The sequence below is a fragment of the Bactrocera neohumeralis genome, chromosome 5 (genome assembly GCF_024586455.1).
Source record: "Bactrocera neohumeralis isolate Rockhampton chromosome 5, APGP_CSIRO_Bneo_wtdbg2-racon-allhic-juicebox.fasta_v2, whole genome shotgun sequence".
In the NCBI taxonomy this organism is placed as follows: Eukaryota; Metazoa; Arthropoda; class Insecta; order Diptera; family Tephritidae; genus Bactrocera; species Bactrocera neohumeralis.
Window position 1 is genome coordinate 33,234,004 of NC_065922.1, and position 20,122 is coordinate 33,254,125.

Here is a 20,122-nt window from a genome sequence, read left to right on the forward strand (position 1 = left end):
AATCACTATGTATTGTTTAGTTTACGTTTGTGTTTCTGAAGTACATAAGGTGCATTCGGCGACTTTTACAATGAGTGAAATTATTCAACAAAGAAGTTCCGTTAAATTTTGTGTGCGGAATCAAATTTCTGATGCTGAAATGTTAAGAATGTTGGAAAAGGCCTTCGCTGATAATTGTCTGTCGCGAGCAAGTATTTTTGACTGGTCCAAATTATTCAAAGAGGGTCAAAAACGCGTTCACGACGAACCACGTTCAGGACGGCCATCAACATCAACTGATGACCAACATTTTAATAAAACAAAGGAATTGGTGATTCGGAAACGACGACTAACAGTCAGAGTTCTTACTGGCATTATTGAAATATCGGAAGGATCAGTGAAAACCATTTTGATCATTTAGGCCTAAGGCCCTATAATCCGCAAAAACCACGTCAAAACAGGTCAAAAATCAAAGTAGTTTGATAGTTTTCTTCAATTATTGATGTGTGGTGTACTTCGAATTCTTTCCGACCCGTCAAACTGCCAACAAAAATACTTTTTGACTGTTATGCGCCGTTTGCGCGAAGCTTTCGGTAAAAAGATGCCGGAATTACGGACTGAAAATTCTTGGGTTTTACCATGATAATGCACCGTCGCATATTCTTCGTGATTTCACCAAATGTTCAACCAATATCTTGCCGCAAACACCGTATTCCTCTGATTTAGCTCCTTGTGATTTCTGGCTATTTAGCAGAGCTGTTAAAAATGGATTAAAATTAATAATCAATTGAATTAATATATTTTTTTAATTAATTCGATTATTAATTTTTTTCGCAATTCGTTGATTAATTAATGATTGAAAATTAATTTAATCAAAATTTAATCATGATTAAAGGGAATTATTTTAGTTTGAAAAATTTATTTACAGATTAAAAAAATTTAATCAAAAACTAAACTAAACTGAATAGTATTTAGTAAACCGAACGATGCCTCCAAGAAAATGGTTTTGAGTCAACTGAATACATAAAACGAGAATCGCTACGCGCATTGAAGGCTATTCCGTAAATTGAATTTAACAACTTTTTCGAGGATGAGAAAAAACGTTGGTAAAGGTGTACTGGGCCCAATGGTAATTACTTCGAGGGAGACAACATAAACTTTGATGAATAAATTAGGGATTTTTAAATTATTAACAAAGTCTTACTATTTTTTGCTCTTAGCTCATATACGTAGCTGTAAACGATCTGACCGATCAAAATCAAGTTCTTGTAAGAAATCTTATCTAGTTCTGAAGAGAATTTATTATAGCTCCGATGAAGCCGAAGTTAATTTTGTTTTTTGGTTTTCTAGTTTTTGTCGAACAAAATAAGATAGCCTTTACCATTTTAGCTGTGGACACTTATTTCATTAAAAAACAGAAATAGTAAAAGTATAATAGTATATAAGTATACTTTGTAACCTTCTCTACTATAAGCAATCAATCGCTAAGGAGTGTAACGAAAGAGGACCTCGTACAGAAGTAAATTAAGTACACTAAATGGTGCTGTAAAGGTCATATGCTGAGGAAGACTACAGATGGCATTTTGATGATGTCATTGGAATCGAATCTCCAAGGAAGCAGAAGTCACGGCCGGCCACAAACAATATGAAGAAGAGGAAGGCGCAAAGACCATAGCTTCCAATCGTGTGGGATGACATAAACTTGTAGAGTTCCCATTATCCAGAAAGGAATAACAAGGAAAAAATTAACTAGTGTTTATGAAAACTAACTAGTGTTTATGAAATAGAGACAAACGTCATCTGGGCTTCAAGGTACTCTCCCTTCAACCATTGTTATTATGTCTGCGTTGGCGGTGGAGTCTCCCAAACTGGCAATACCGACTGAGAAGTTAACTTGTTACCGGCAAACATTTTCATTCATTTGCTATTACAATTGCGCGGTAAAATGCGCCGGCTGTCGGTGTAGCAATTTCGGTGGTCGCAATGAGACACCGACTGCGGCCATGAACTCACACACGTATGGCCGTGGCATTACTTTTCCTCTTACACGCAAATTTGTTTGTTTGCATGTAGCTATATGCTTATATGTGAGTGTGTATGTATATGTACCAGCGTGCGCTGTGTCGCAATGAAATGAAAACAAGCCAAATTGTAAGCGCTCACAAGGATATCGCAGAAGGATATTTTGTACGGCGACTAAATGAAAACGCTTTTATTATTATGAATGTAACCCATAATCCGCTTGTTGAGAGTGAAAAGTAGTCATACGTGTGTATGTCCGCGAGTGTGTTGCGCCTGGCAGTTGGTGGCACTTCTCTCTGCCTCGAAATGTGTTGCAAAAATACGGGTGCTGGGTATGTTTCACTTAAAATAGTGTACCCTACAGCCGGCAAGCAACATATGTTCGGCGAATATTACTCGCCAGCATCATGAACCCATGCCTCCGCTGTCTGAAATAACAGTTCTACCCTCTACCCATGGCTTACACCTTCTTCTCGCCTTTTGGGTTGCTTGTTGGTGGGGAAGTTTTCAGCGTGTAATGAAATGAATGCAAATGCGATTGAGTTGATTTAGTATCTGCAGACAAGCGGTTATTACACGCATGCCGCCATAAGCTTATAACCACACACACATACACTTACATGTACATACATGTGCTACAATTGACTCTGCAGCCATTATACGCTGGAGACATGTACTCATAAAATGTCGTCTGGTGTCTTTACGCACGTAAGCACGCACACACCGCCTCGTAACTGTATGTTGGCGCACAAGCTTACGCTTACACTTATGTATGTATGTCAATTCTTATACTTTGTATAGTATGTGTAACATATGCAGCTCATTCATTGAAAAGTCCACTCCAACGCTGGGGTTATGATCATTTTTGGGCAAATGTAAAGCAGGCAAACTTTAAAAGAGACTGCGGAATATGTGTGTATATTTGTATGTGAGTTCGAGGATGCGAATTAAGCATACTTAAACTGAGACCACACTGAGAACAAAAGCCATATTTTATGCCTACTTTCTCCAATTTGAGCTACTGAATAAAATATGAAAGTCAAATTGCTATATATTATGAAATAAGCATACAATAAGCATAAAGCGAAAAACAAAGTTGAATTCGTGAATAAAACACACATGAAACATTATAGTTAAGTTCTAATCTTTCAAAAGCAGAATTAGTCATAAATATACCGTTTCACCCAATAACCAAAAAAAACAATTACAAAAGATTCCTTATAAGAACTTGATTTTGATAGATCAGTTTGCAGCTATATGCTATAATGATTCGATCTGAACAATTTCTTCGGAGGCTGCACAACTACATCAAATAGCAATAATCAATCCAAAAATTCGAGATGATATCTCGTTTTCCATACAAGTACTTGAAACCGATAGTTCAGTTAATATGGCTATATATTAAAGTCGTCCGATAGTCTCGTTTCCTTCAAAGGAGTAGCCTCTTGGGGGAACGTCCGGTGTGTTTTACGTGGGCACCTGCTGACGACAGCCTTACTCCACGGCGCTCAAAAGCACAGCGGATCAAATCAATGCGTTGATCAGCACCCTGAGAATGCAAAGCATTTTCAGTACCAATTGGCAGTGTGGAATGGACACACTAACCACCTTGGTAGGGTTCGAGGCCCATCTAAAACCTCTGCCGTGCTTTGGGTCCGGCACCCGGTTGCAATGCAACTTCACATTCAACTGACAAAGCCAGTTCTTCCCGCGATTTGGGTTTCAACCACAACCACCACTTGGCTGTGGTTTCGCTAGATAGTAGATAGGGACAACGTCTCTTGGGGGAAATAGAAAGTCAGCAAAATTTCAGATCGAATCTCAAAAACTGAGGGGCTAATTTTATACAGTCAGATCGACTTTACGTCACGTCACGCTGATAATTTATATTTCATAGAGTCTCCGATGTTTCCTTCTGGGTTTCGCTGCTAGATGCTAGAAATTGCAATTCAGATTTTAAAAATAAGCGAAGAGATAACTACTTGCAAAGACCAAGTATCCACTGGGTAGCCAAAAACCACTCAACCTAAAGTGAAAATGAGGATGTGATATATGATAAATCGCACATTTTTTAGTATAAAGAAAAGTTTTTGATTGATTTTCTAATTGAATTAATAATGCAGAATTATTAAAGAATATTTCTAAAAATATTAAAAAGTGCACAATAGAGTCCCGACAATAGATAATTGATGGAATGGATAATTGAAAAGGTGTCGCCCCATTATAAGTTAAGCTAAGATAAATTCAAAAAAATACTAAATAATAAAAGATCTTCGGGTTAGCGTTCGGGTTCGGGTTTATAAAAGCGTTTCAACAACAAAGTTCTTTACAACTCTTCTTTATTTACTCATCGCTGTTTATACGAAGTTTTTTGTATGAGGCAAATCGTCGCTGAAATTAGTGCTATCTGAGAAAAGTTGCTGCGGAAACGGAGAGGTATATTTATGTTTGAAACTTTTTAAGTACATTTCTTGCCGAGGTCTAAACAGACATTATAAAAATGTAGCATATTTTATGTTCCAAAAGTTGCATAAATTCATTTTGAAAAATACTTATTTATTATCATTAATATTATCTGATAACTACCACAAACCTCTAGTTGAAATCAGAGCATCATTTGGAAATATTTAGGAATATTTATATAGTTGTATCTAGTACTCATATTTGATTTATAATCAGAACAGAATATTTTACTGAGCATGTCTAAATTAGGTTGATGGTGAAGCGCTTTCAAACTACCGATAAATGTTTTTTATGAAAAAGCATACACAAAGAAAGAAAAAAAATTTAAAATTTCAGAAAATCTTCAAGCATTAAGAAAAGCTGTGATGAGTTTATTACAAGCGAAAGATTTCATTGCTAACCAAATTGAATAAAGTAGTACAATAAAAATAAAAATAGAAATTTTGAGGAATACTGCTCAGTTTTTTCTCCTTGGTTCAAAATTTTATTGATTAAGGTAATACAAATACCATATTTTGAAAAAAAAGATTCAAAGCGATTATATTTTTCTATGTGAAGCATTTTCTATTTTTCTCTAAAAATTAATTGCAAAGAAAATTCTAGGATTTTCGCTAATATTTTTGATATACAACGATTGTTCAAAAATATTAATAAATTTTTTTAGGATTTTTGCTAAAATAAAATTTCGAACTTGTTAAATTTTTTTTTTTTTTTATTATGCTATATAATGCACCTGAAGTACGATACCATTTCCAGCTGGTATTTATTGGTCTTGGCACCCTATAATGAGCCGATTTGTTTTTAAAAGATATGGATCAAGGAAATTATTCGTGAATTCTTAATCAAAACCTATAATGCGACGATGACCAGCCTCTTCATTAACCACGGTTCCGTGTGATTTTTCCTATTTCCAAAGTCGTTTTACAAGGTAGATGAAAATCGTTGCAAGAGCTAACGGCTATCCCAAAAATCGAGTTTGAGAAATGTTTTGACGATTAGAAGAAGCGCTGGCATAAGTGAATAAAATTGAATGGGGAATATTTTGAAATTGAAAACATTAATGAAATCGTCTACACGAAACTAAAATTTCTGTAATTTTTTTTAATACTCCTAGCATTATAGTCATAAAAAAATATTTTTTTTTTAATATTCTGAAAGTTAGACCCATCAAAACTAACATATGTTCTTAATGAATTTATGGTATTTTAGTTTCATGATGCGCATAACCGACACTGGCTAAAACTTTGGGCGCGTTTTTCTCGAAACTACTTTTTTCAAAAAGCTTGTCATGTTTTCTCTAGTTGTATTTAACGGATTAACGTGGCACTCCAACTTGAAAGTTATTTGTTTTTTGTCAATTAACCAAATTTCAGCATTTGGTATTTATTTAGATAAATATTAAAAAAAAAAAAAATTTTTCAGTTCATTTGGAAAGTTGCAATAGTGACATACTTGTCGTCCCACTTTTCCCAACACCAAATTTAACAGCCCATGACATTTTTAAATTTTGTTTTCAGTTTTTTGTGTATTTTTAAATTATAAATAAATATCGGAATATTTGGATCTCAGTACTTATAGTTGATACTTTACCGAAAATATTGGTCAGTGTGTTAAATTTATAATTGAAATTCAGAGAGAATCCTTTCTTGTCGATCGTATTTCTATGTGTCAAAAATTGTTTGAATCTGGTTTAGGGGTTAGTTATACATAGTTAGAATTTTCAAAAAATCGATTTTTAAATTTTTTTCTTATTGTACATATAATATAAAGGTTGTCAAAAAGGTCTTGCGGTATTTTCGCTGGTTGGCGCTGAAAGCGCGTAGTTCTAGTTTTATTCGTCGCATCGGGTCATACCTATACCTTTTTGGAAAGCTCATTTCACGCGCTAACACGTGTTTGATTGATTGTCGTTTGTTTTAAGTCGTTCGTGAGTTATAGCGTCGCATACATGGAGCAAAATAAAGAGAAAATACGGTATATTTTACAGTACTACTACGATAAAGGCAAAAATGCATCTCAAGCCGTAAAATTTGTGCAGTTTATGGACCCGATACAGTTTCCATTTCCACCGCACAACGATGGTTTCAACGTTTTCGTTCTGGTGGAGAGGTGGTCGAAGATGCACCACGCTCCGGAAGGCCTGTCGTCGAAAATTGCGATAAAATCGCTGAATTGGTCGAAAGAGACCGGCATAGTAGCAGCTGTAGCATCGGTCAAGAGCTGGGCATGAGTCATTAAAAATTCATTTCAATTTCAATAAAAAAAAAATTCAATAAACCACAAGACTTTTTTGACAACCCATTATTTAAGAATATGCACAGAAAATTCGTTCCGGGGAATATTTTCGAAGTTACACGCAAAGGGTATTTCAGAGTGCTTGGAAGAAATAAATTATAATAATTTTTTTAATCAATAAATATTTGTTTTTTTTTTTTTTAAATTTAAAGTCGAAATTTTGAATTTCAAAGGATCAAGTTCAGTGGTATAGTGGTAACCGAAAAGGGTAACTTTTGAGAGCAGCTCCCGAATATCAGTTGTAGTTCTTTTAAGTAACCATAATAGTATGTGTAAAAATTTTTGGTCCAATAGTTTTAAAAGTTTTCTCAGAAAAAATTCTGGAAAATTCGATTTTTTCGGCTTTCTAACTGCATACATTCCTTAGGCCCCATATACCTAATATAAAAATGTTCGAACTTTCGGGTGAATGTATACCGAATATATCAGTCAGTTAATGAGTTATCTTAATAAAATTGAGAGAACGTGTTTTTCTAATAACGGTACATTTTTGAATAAAATCGGGTGAAGACTCGCCCTAGACCTCATTTAATTAACACGCCTTATGTACTTGAAGGGACTTCCCTGGTTTTAATCCTTGCAAGTTGCAAGAATATGAAGAGTTTAGTTATACCCGAACATAGTTCTTCCTTACTTGTTTTGCTTTTTACTTATAGCATCCAAAAAACACATAATATTCGTGCTCTTAGACCAGAATACCCACTTAAAAATAATTTAGAGATTACAATAAAAAAATACATAATGTTCCACTGTTTGTTGAAACATCAAATATTTTATAGAAACCTGTCCTTGGCAGTGGTGAATTTCAAGGCAACTACCACCTTCCTCAGAGTGGCGTGTTACCTCCAAATCACAAGTGTGCAAACATTTTGCGCCTAGTGGTCTGATTGTGATGCCGTCTGTGGCCGTTACCACAATCGCATTGGTGTTGCAACATTAGAAGTGACAGCAAAAATAAGCAACGAGTGTAACTATATGAAAAACTGTTGCTGAGCTGCATGCACTGCCATGTCATTAAGATATCAACAAGAACACGTACAACAACGGGCAACAACTATATTAAAACCCTATGCTCGACAGAGCCATTCAACGCATAGGCGTGTGTGTGTGTTGGCATGTGGCATGCCCATTGCATTCGTATGTCGCACACATCTGGCGCTGCCGAAAAATTACCATTTGCTTCTATGTGTGTGCATACGTGTGTTTTGCTTGTGTTTAGCATATCCTGACCGGATGTGTGTAATTTAATGTTGCCACTCTACTATTGTCGCTTATGTTGTGTCGACCACACTGTAAAGCACAAGCGGCCGCCCAACAGGCCCCCGCTCCGCCACTCGCAGACTCTTTAATAATAACCCCAACCCAAGTAACCTTTACATTTTAGTAGACTCTGCTGGCTGAGTGTTTTGTCTGTCTGTCGACACAGTTGTTGTCAACGCATTAGTTCCTATCTGTGGCACATTGTGCGTGCGGTTACAACAGCCACACATGTGTACACATTTAGCGCTTAAATAGTTGCACGTTCTTGCTCAACAAAACACATTTAAGGGTGCACATGCATACGTGTAGTTGCAAGGCATCTTTAGGCCTTTCGAAATTCCCTCAACGAGCAGACCAAGTGTTCGCCTATTATAGCACAACAAGTTTCAAATATATAAGTGTGTGTTTGTGTGATAGCAAAAACTGTAAACAACATGTGTACGCCTTTAAAAATTTATTATTGTTGTCATTCTAAAATTGATGTAATTGCGGTCGCCCTATAAAATGAATAACATTTTCATTTTCTTCCGGCTATTCGAAAGGTGCTCGTTGCTCATACTCATGCAAGCATGTGCATGTGTGTATATGTGTGTGATTTCATGGAAGCTGAAATTGTTTTAAATTATGCGTAAAGCTGATTTTATCAAGAAATTGCTGCCTCTGCAGTCTTGTGCGCTTAATTTGTTGTGTTTGGTAAAGGTGTGTACTGGAATTGATAAAATTAGGCGATGGCATTTTATCTTTATGTAAATCGCCATAATATAGATGAAGTTCTGTTATAATAGCCAATGAAAGTACCAATTAGTTTTTGAAAATAATATAAGAAAAGGGCTGTGATGCTGATTAATTCTATCTATACTTCTTCCAGCTATTTCGCTTGGGCTGATCTGTTAGCTTAAAAATTAAAATTATTAAAGATTAAATATTTTAAGAGGTACACCTGGTGCGAGGCATACACATAGTGAATTTTTTTACAAAGCTTGTGCCTGAAGTAAAATTTTTATTATGTACCTATTCACACATTCTATATATGGATATATTTAATTAAGATAAGCCAAATATGAAAAAGAACATATATTTTATGTTAGTTATTCGCTATTCCAAATTACTAAATATAACCCTTTACTGCTGCAGTGATTGCAGTCTTGTCGTTGGCTAAACTCAAAAACAAATAAAATGTAAGGAATAACTAAGTTGGGACGAAACCGAATATTGCTTACTCTTGCAACTTTCCAGGATTTTTGTTGTCAAAAGCTTATTTTACGAATATTGCGAATCATTGTTCGACAAAATAGTGAACGGATTACAATCAAACTTGAATAAATATATAGATAAGTCATACATTGACCGACAATTCGATATAGGGTTTGTTCCAATAATGAAAATAAAACATTGTATCTTGTAGGTTGGTTAATCGTGGACGAATTCCACTTATTTTTAGCATTAAACTATAGCATATCCATTAGTAAGCGCTCAGTTAATTTTCTTAAGATAATGGCCAATATATATGGTATAAAGCCAACCGGAAGTTTGATCTTATATTAGGTATACATATAGGAGATAGGGCTTAGATATGAACCAGATTTTATCTATTAACTATTAACAGAAAAAGATGCCCTCTGAGTTTCCCTAAAGTGCCTCACATACCACCATCAATTGTCCTGATATTAATTATCTAGCGTCTAATTTTCTCAAGGGTTTATTCACTTTATGCAAAAAAAAAAAATATTATTATTAGAAATACAAGTTTACTAAGATAACTCATATATGTATTTGCCGATGTGTGCGGTATAATTAGACCTCTTCAACCAATAAAAATATTAAACAAGTGGAGGATATGGTGCTTGAAAATCGTCAATGTAAGAGAGATGGAAAGAGAATTCGACATTTCTCGCGAGTCCGTTCGAATGGTTTTGGTGGATATTTTGGGTATGAAACGACTCGTGCTGAAGAAGCTGAATTTTTTCTAAAATAGTACTGCAAAAAGGTCTCTTTGGTCATGCTTGATAGTGCGAATTCCGATCGCACATTCATGGATAGCATTATAACTGCCGATGAGACACGGGTTTACGAGTTTGACATGTCAACAAGACAAAAATCATCGGAATGGAGGGAAAAAAATGACACAAAACCAAAAACCACACCAAAGCCGCTCAAAAACCATGGTGATGGGCATTGTTTTTTTCGATATTCATGGGGCATCATTATTAATAGACGGCTAATAAAGAGTTCTATTTGTCGAATTGAGACATTTGCGTGAGAACATCCATCTAAAACGACCGGAATTGTGGAAGAACAATTAATAGATTTTACACGATGATACTGCACCATCCCATCGAGCGATGATTGTGACCGAATTTAAAGCCAAAACGCAATGAATACCATTGATCAGCCACGGTCTTCACCACATTTGGTTCCGTGTGTTTTTTCTTATTCCCCAAACTGAAATTGCGGCTCTATGGAACCCGTTTTCAGTGGATCAAAAGGATAAAACCAAATTTATTGAAGAAGCTGAAGACCATGCCAAAAATTGCTTATAAAAGGTGTTTAGATAATTGAAAAAATCGTTGGCAGAAGTGTATTACATTTGATGGGGATTACTTTGATGGTGAAAAAATAAATATTGATGAATAATTAAATGTTTTGCGTTTTATTTACAATGAAATAATAATTCAATGACGTTTTGTGCATTTAAAAATAAACTTATTGATCTGATTAAACTGAGCGGCTACATTTCATTTGTTACCATGTTATTTTTAAAGCTGTAGAATGTAGAAATATGCAAGGACAAAAATATATATTTATTTAAATTTTCACACTAGGTGTGCCAAAATGTTGCGTATACTACGCGTATTACCAACAAGATGCATTTGTGGGGTAAATGTTTATTTATTTATGAGGTTTGAATGAATAGCATAAACAAAATGGTTCGCATTCGATATTATGCACTTATGCCAGCGCTCCTTCCAATCGTCGGATCACTTCTTAAGCTCCATTTTCGGGATAGCCTTTATAAGCCTTTTAGCAATTTTCATATAATTTGTAAAGCGACCGACCGCTCTTCAAAGCTTTCTTTCATTTTTGAAATAGGAAACGGTCTCATGGTCGAAGCCATGTTTGAAGAATATGGAGGCTGGGCCATCGATACAGTTTTTTTGGTATACCAAGAATTCACGAACAAATCGCTTGATAGCTTGATTTCTTTTAACAAACGAAAATCGACAAGCTCATAAAACCACGTCTAGCCTCTAGTCAAAAGCTGTGCTTTCAACGTACAAAAATACGTTCATTATTCTATAGAGATCTGAGAAAAGCATGGGAAGATAAACTAGGCGCCTGGAAATGATTTTAATGTAATTAAAAAAATTCTGAACTCAATTTTTATGAAATTGTAAAAAAAATTTAGTTAGGTAGACTTAGTTTTCGAAGAATAACGTAGTTTTTTATATGCAAACGCGAATTTTAGATAAACGTTCAAAAGGAAAAATAGCTTATGTCGAATAGAAAAGTTTCTACATTTCTATAATTTGATTTAAGTCAGTTTTAGTTAAACCAAGCTCTTTGACTTGCACTGGATAATGTTGATATACTGTATAAAAAAAAATTTTGTTGTAAATCAACTTAAGAGTATTTACTTCCCTACGATTACCCGAGATAATTGAAAATTTTAATTGAATTTAAATTAGAAGAAATTAGTGAGAAAAATAATTTTTGCCTATCTTTATTAATTCATACTCAAAAACTTATTCAAATTTACTATGTTCTCGAGTGTTGAAAAAATATATTCGTAATTCTAAAATTTTTTAAATGTTGGGGAAAATTCCTCATAGAAAGAGTCTATGATCCAACATTTCTATACATGTTTGCGATAGATTTCTACACAAAATTTCTGTAACATCGAATTTAATTTTCGGAGAAAGAAATGATTTTTTTTTTATAAATTAAAAAGAGAAATGAAGAAAACTACTCTCCTCTAGCAAAGTTGGTTATTTCTTAAAATTTCATAAAATTCTTAACACTTGGACATTCGTATAGTTTCTCTCGGTTCTCGCACTTAAGAATACATATAACTTAGCGAAACAAATAAAAGCAAATATCTGCACTCACCTCTTCATCGCCGCGCAATTGGTTGTCCAATGTGGAAACATGTTCAAAGAAGGTCCAACTCAAATTCTCAGCGCTATTCGGCAATATATTCAAATTGCTAGTAATTTGTTGACCTTGCTGCTCTTGCCTGGCCAAATTATCGTGCACTTTCGTTTGTTTTTTCGCTACTCTCAGCGTACTATTACTAGTAGAATGCTGTAGGTTATGATTTTGCGGCTGCGGCAGTGACGTCGAAGAGTCCAAATTAAAATCTAAAATATGTGCGGCAATGTCGACAGTATCATTCACCATGGCAAAGAAAGCCAAACACGGTGCCGAAAGATTGCTGACGCACTACAAACGAGAACAAGAGAAAACGAAAAATATATGGGCACTTTGATTTACGCTTAACTGTTGTAGTTGGTTTTCTTCTTTAATTTATAGCATTCTATCAATTAATTGTATTGTTTTATTTAATTGTTATTTTTACTTGCGTATGTGTGTGTAAATTTATATTTTATCTTTTTGTTGTTGTTTTGGCATTTTCCGTTATATGCAGACACACACGTGGCACATTTAATGCACACAATTTTATTGCCACATATTAAATGTACTCAACGATGCGTGCAACCATAAACACCGGTCATACACTGATGCCTGATGCGTCAGAAGTCAGCGCGTGACTGCAACTGCACTTGACTCAGCGTTGACTCGCGCTGAATTTTCCGCACAAATTATTAATTAATTAATTAATTGATGAGTAAGTAAACAAACGCTCAACGAGAGTTGAATAAACAGGCGCACAAATAAAACAATAAACCGTTAAATGGTCTACGTCTGGTCTGCCTCCGGACTGGGTGTAAATATACCAGTACAAAAACAAAAAATTGAAAAACAAAAAAAAAACAAAAACACAAGAAAAAAATTAAATTGGGTTAGTGAAGCTATACCCTTCACAAATAAAAATAATTAGTTGTTGATCGGTCAGTTTGTATGGCAGCTATATGCTAAAGTTATCCGATCTGAACAATTTGTTCGGAAATTATATAGTTGATTTGGGAAATAATCAGTATATAATATCGTGGAGATATATTGTCAAACAAAAAAGTTTTTCATAGAAGGAGTTGATTTTGCTCGGTCAGTTTGTATGACAGCTATATGCTATAGTGATCTGATCTGAACCATTTCCTCAGAAATTGCACCATTTCTTTTGGCAATAACAGGTGCCGAAGTTCGTGAATATACCTGCTCAAACAGAAGGGTTTTCCATACAAGGACTTGATTTTGATCGTTCAGTCTGTAAGGCAGCTATATGCTATAGTGACCCGATCAAAAAAATTTCTTCGGATATGACATTATATTTTTAGTTATTAATCTATACCGAATTTCGTAAAGATATCTCGTCAAATGAAAAAGTTTTCCATACAAGCGCCTGATTCCGATCGTTCAGTTTGTATGGCAACTATATGATATAGTGGTCCAATATCGATAATTCCAGAAAATGAGCAGATTCAGGGAGAGAAGTTGAGATGTCGAAAATTTCAGATCGATAACTGAAAAACTGAGGCACTAGTTCGCGTAGACATAGACCAATAGGCAGGCGGACATGTCAAAATCGACTTAGCCCATTACGCTGATCATTTATATATTCATATGTATATGTATATATATATTAAGGGGTATCCGTCATCCAGAAGGAAAGGATATTATAAATTTAGTGGCAAACTTTTTTCACCCTGTTCAGGGTATAAAAATAAAGAAAGTTAAACGTTAAGGCAGATAGCTAGTAGAATCCCACAAATTATTGCTTTGCATCAAAAGCAACAAATATCGCGCGATTTTATAGCCTCTTGTCAATATGTTGCAAGTGCAACGGTGCATGGCAAAAAATGTGTGATAAATGAGTGCGTGCAGCACAGCAGCACGGTTCTGTCCAGTCAAATTATATGATTTTCCAATCAATTAAACGAGAAATGCCAACGTAACGCGCGTCGGCGGTCGCCGTCTGACTCCGGTTGTCCGGTGTTGGCAACACAAAAGCGAATGCGCTGACGGCAGCAATTGCAGTGATTTAATTGCCCGTGAAATGATGCTAAATTCCAGCATGTAAAACAGTGACAAGCAGGCATTTGTGGCAATTGGAAAAATTACAAAAAAAAATGTGTTTTTTTATTTTTTGAAAGTTAAATTCACACGCGTTGCACACGGCGTATACGCAACTTTATTAGCCCAGCTCGTCGCGGTTGCAATTTACACTACTACTATTGACTACTTTTGCATTATCTGCAACACTTTGCACTCACCAATTCCACAAAAATTATTTTTCACACACTAATAATAATAATCACCGCCCATCATACACGAAAGTGTTAAAATTTCACTAAGCGTTTTCGTAAAATCAAAATTTCGGCGCTTTATTCTATTGTAAGTCGTTTTGCTTTCACCGCTCAATTAAATATTTATATTGCACTTAGTGCTTTCACGATTTTCACGCGCCGTCGGGCACAATTTGCGAACTGTTCACGCGCACGCTTTGCCAAACACTGACTGGTCAACATCTTCGGCGGTAGTTTCATCACTTCGTGCGGCGCGGCGAATCGCTTTAGCGGAAAATTCGTTTGCCGGCAGCAGCTTTGCAGCCAAGCAATGCTGTGCAGCCACAAAATATGCTTTGCAGGCGATTGAAAGCTTTCGCTAGTAAGTGCTCATTTTCAGTTTTATGCTCTCTCCGATGTGAGAGTAAATGTGAGCATTTGTCGTGCAATGTTTTGTTTTGCATTGCCGGTTTGTTTACATCGCACTTTGGTACTGTTGTTATTGCTGTTTTTAGGCAGTGTGGGCAACACGTGGTTTGCAGCACAATGTGCAGTGTGGCTTCCACAACTCGGGGCTGTGCTCGTAAATTGCGATACTTTATTGTTGTTTATTTTTTGCTGCTATGTGCTTTTTGTTTTGTTGTGCAGTATTTGTTGGTGTTTGGCTTGTAAGCTTGCTCAAGGGTTGAAACTGTTAAAGTGCACGTGTACAAGTGAATAGAGTTGCCAAGGTTGGGAAAAAATTAAATAATTCATGACCTTTTATACATGTTTTACTCCAAACTTTTAAAAATTGTGAAAATAATATTTCAGGTGATTGTAAAGTATGGTGGTGGAAGATTCTATATAGGTTTTGGTGTCCTGACAACTGCAGCGTCTTCCAAGCCAAGGTGACTACCATAAAGCTAGCAGTATATCGATTGTTCCGGAGCGCAGTCTTCTTTAGAGTGGTGACTATCCACTCCGACAGTATTAGCCTTCGGTGATTCTGCCGATAACTGAGGAACAACTAAAGGAGGAGTTTTTCGCTTGGCATACAAATGTCTGTGCATTATCCCCCCACAGTGCTGAAGGATCTGACATTTAACATAACCTAACCTGAGCTATTTTGAACCAAACACCACTACTAACTAAAGGTAGAAAATCTGATTATAAATCAATCAGTCCGTGATTTTTGTACCAGATTGTCGTCTGTGTATTATTTTTTTAGAAATAGAAAGAAAATGGAAATCTTAGACTAAACGAAGCTGATTTTTGGGTTACTAAGTATAGTTATTGACCAAAAATAAGTCATATGGAATCCAATAACTTCATTTTATTTCAGAAACTAAGTCTGCCCTTAATATCTTGCTGAAGCTCTTTATGGTTCCGCCTGAAACCACAAAGTCTATTCACCCAATAATGTGTAAACCCTGAAAATAATATATGTATTAAGTTTGCAACGAAATTTGTAAAGCCAGAATAAGTATTTATATATATAAAATATATATATTTTTAAATCAGAAGCGTGACGAGCTGAGTCGATTTAGCCAAGTCTGTCTGAGTGTAGAGAACCAGTCCCTCAGTTTTTGACATATCCTTTCCTCTTTAAGGATAAGCTCATTTGTCGGAATCGGAGTTATGGGATCACTTCAGCATACAGCTGTCATACAAACCGATCGGATCAAAATTAAATCCTTGTATAGAAGTTTTGGTTATTAATCTTCGCGAAATTATCCAAGGTAACACTACAATCATCCAACAAATTTATCAGATCGGACGACTAGCTATATAGTTGCCATACAAATTTACCAATCCAAATCAAGAAAATTATTTCTTTTACACTTTTATGCTGCAAGATATGCAGCTGTGAAGGCTATTCTAAATTCGGTGCAGCCGAAGGTAACGTTTTTAATTTAAACTTAGGTTATTAAAATTTGATCGATGCTATAATTTGTCCCGATTTTTTCATTATTATTGCATTAAAGGAATGCGCATAGGTAAATAAATTAGTTTTTGCAAATTCATATGCACTTCGCTATATCCTTGTGGTTAGTGTATAGACAATGAATTAAATATTAATAACTTTACAAAGTTCTCCAAGAATATAGCTTTATGAAACAGGGAATTAACTTGGATATATCAATGATTAAACTACTCTAATGGATTTACGAAAGAGTCTTTCCCTTATTGGTTTAGCTTTGATTGTATGGCTGATCTGCAAGATGAGAGGCTCATATTTAGATGCCAAATAACAGTACTCTCTGAGGCTCGAAATAGTTGATAAATTTCAACAAACGGCATTAAAAATCTATTTAGGTATTCTATTTCTACTTCCGCTAAGTCAACTGGGTGTCCGAAGGTGTGGGATTCAACGTGTTCTAGTTTTCATTTTCCCAAGTTGCGTCAGTAAAGAAGGACGCGTTTAGATAATTTTATATCGCCTTCTTCCAGGCAAGAATCCTCAGCATAAATCTCTATCATTAGGACACGACGAACCTGAGAGCTGAGGGCGTAATGTCGATATCTACCTTGCGATTTACTTTGGGCCATAAGGGTATTGTAACTATGTAAGTGCTAGTAATTGACCAGCTCGGAATCAATTATGATTTTACTTTTATTTTTTGATTTTGATTACTTTTGACAGCCAAATTAATATATCCTTTATCGAAGCGCAGCGATCGAGATCATGTAACTCTAAAACTAAAACAATTGAAAACTAAGGGATGAACTAATATGATGAAGACATAAAAAAATAGAAAAACTTTGATAAAATCAGTGACTGAGATGGCTGGAAGTGTCCATATGACTTCCAAACATCTCAGGACAAAACTCACACAGACACAAAGACGATTGGTTCTGACTTACAACCGCAGGATGAGCAACGTAACGGTTAGCAAAAAGATTTTTAGTTAATAGACTCAAACAGTAAAATAGATTTAGCAAACAAGAGAAGAACATTCACAAGCAATGAATTGCATTAAAAAGAGAATTTTGTTGAGAAATTACATAATGGGGCTTGGGGGGCTTAATTTTGCAGCAAATCTTGATCCACAAAAAGAAAATCAGTACTCTTACGAACTATTCATACTGTAAACTTCGCAGTTGAAAACATGAATACCATCTATATCAAATGGGTGCTAAGAAGCTCCAACGGTAAATGTAATAAAGAAAATAACTCTGCCGTTTTAATAATAATTGATTACAATGAATTTGGTGAATAAACCCCTACAGGAACCTTCAGAGAGAGCACAATTGCTACAGACAAAAAATGTAAATATGCGGCGGTTTTAGACATATTGATGAAGCAGAGTAAAAAAAACCATAGGCCAGTACTTCTATTATTCCAAACAGGATATATTAAGTTGCCACGAAGTTTGTGACACCAAGAAGGAAACGCGGGAGACCCAATAAAATGTATAAATAAATGATCAGAATGACTGCTCAGTCGATTTTCGTCCGTCTCTCTGTATATATGCAAACTAGGCCCTCAGTTTAATATAAATCGTTCTGAAGTTTTGCATACATCCTTTTCTCCACAAAAAGCTGCTTAATTGCCGGAACCGACGATATCTGATCACTATAGAGTATAGCTGTCATACAAACAGATCTATAAAAATCCAGTTTTTGTATGGAAAACTTTTGTATTTGACAAGATATCGAAATTTAGAATGGATTATTCCCAAATGTATAATCTCCAAAGAAATTATTCAGATCCGATTGGCAGTACATAACGGCCATACAAACTGGCCGATCAAAGTCCAGTTCTTCATGGAATCATGGAATCTTTTGTAGTTGTTAAGGTTTATTGCCACCGCTTTTGTAAGCTCCGAACGCTTATATCTCACTTGGTCCCAACTTTCCACCTAAACTCGCCGTTTATTTTGCTAAATTAAGTAAAACACACCGACTATAAAAAAAAAAGCCAACAATAAACTTATTCCACACGAAATACTAATAAAACCAAACAAGAACTTACTCTAAACTCATTTAAACCTTTTAGCCTCGCAAATGTCCATAGAATTCTCGTAATCCATTCATTAAAATAACACCAGCAGCAGGCAACAGCAGCAGCAGCATTTAGCTGACTAACCAGGCAACCAACTAACTTACTTACAGCAACAACAATATATTTAAAACAACTTTCGGTTGCCAGCAGCATTCGTACAACAACAATAGCAACAACAACAGCTGGGGACAAACAAAAGCGCGGCGAAAACAATAAAATGCCTGATTCTGGAATGAAAAATATGCTGCCTGACCGACTTTGTGAACACGCGAGTTGCGAAGGCGTACGCTAAGCGCCCCAAGTAGATGCAACAATGCTGCAGTTTTTGACACTTGAACTGCCACCGCGCGGCTGCCACCAACAGCAAAAACACAATGCTAAACAAACTGGCAAACTGTGCTATTGTACCAACGGTCATAATCAGTAGGTGAATGCTTGCGCATGTGTGCGTTGCATTTGTTTTTAATTCATCCAAATATATGTGCATAATGTGTGAGCGCTTATGTGTGTGAGTGTGAGTGCGTGTGTGCTTAGCTGCTAAACCATAAAACCATTCATTAGTGTGTAGAAATTATGCTGCAACTCAAAAGCATTTAATTTCAGCGCGAATGTGTTGTTGCCACACAATGAAAAGGAGTCAAATAAACATTGCTATTGTTATATTATATTTGTTTAACTCCATTAAAAGTGTACGCATCACAAGCAGCGCAAAATAATATAAAATGCTTAGAGAGTATTGTACTCGTATGCTCGATAAAACTTCTAATAGTAAGGTTAGAGGTGCGTACTATCTGAACGCAGAACTAAGATTTGAGTCCTTACTTGAGCAACAAACAAGAAGTTATGCTTCCAGCGGTTTCCTCTCGTGAGTTAGAAAATAGCAAAACATCTTAAAACATTAAAATCTCTTCACTAATCGGAGAACACCCAGAGCATATCGAAATACGTGGAGAAGTTCATTGAAGTATCTAGTAGAGAAGCAAGCATCAATTAGATTCTGTACACCCTTTTACGGCCTTACAGATAATTGATATACTACATGTGTGTTTGAAAAAAATAGCAAATATATTACATAATATTTGTAATAAGAACTTATAAAGTTCAGGTTCCTTTATTTAATACAGGGCTTAAATCCTTGAAAAGTTCCAAAAAAATCTGACATTTTCGAGCTAAATTTTGTTCAGTGATAAGGCCTATTTCTGGCTCAATCAGTATGTGAACAAGCAAAATTGTCGTATTTGGGACGAAGGGCAAAATGAAGAGAGTCAAGAGCGGCCATTTCATCCAGAAAAACAACTATTTGGTGTGGTTTGTGGGCCAATGGAATCATTTTTTTCTTTAAAAAAAAGTAGGGAACCTCGAAATGGATCACTATTTATGCACTTAAGTTTGCGCAGCTTCCAATCATCGAAATATACATATCTCAAACTCGACTAGCTCTTTAAGTGATTTGCTTTTAATCATTAATTAAAATTTAATCCCATCTATGCTTGTAAAACGACAGCATTTTAAGGTTCTCTTTGTTTTCAGTAATAGGAAAAAAATCAAAAGAAGCCATTTCTGCCAAATATGGAAATTAGGGAATCGTTACGGTATTATTTTTGGTCAAGTACGAACATGCAACGAAGTGTAAGCCGACATTATCGTATTGAAAAAGCCATGATTATTTTTTCCACAAATCCGGGCTCATTGTTGTAGGTATTTGGTATTGACC

At 35.5% G+C, this 20,122-nt stretch overlaps 1 protein-coding gene across 1 annotated transcript in view; it reads right to left on the minus strand.

Annotated features, from left to right (window-relative positions):
- LOC126759567 (uncharacterized) overlaps positions 1-14,635 on the minus strand; it is a 41,866-nt gene extending 27,231 nt beyond the window's left edge. The window contains exons 1-2 of the mRNA XM_050474443.1: positions 14,409-14,635; positions 12,127-12,459 (exon numbers count right to left, since the gene is read on the minus strand). Coding sequence (XP_050330400.1) covers positions 12,127-12,417 — 291 coding nt within the window. The 5' untranslated portion in view covers positions 12,418-12,459; positions 14,409-14,635. The remainder of the gene's footprint in view (positions 1-12,126; positions 12,460-14,408) is intronic.
- Between the last annotated feature and the right edge of the window lie 5,487 nt (positions 14,636-20,122).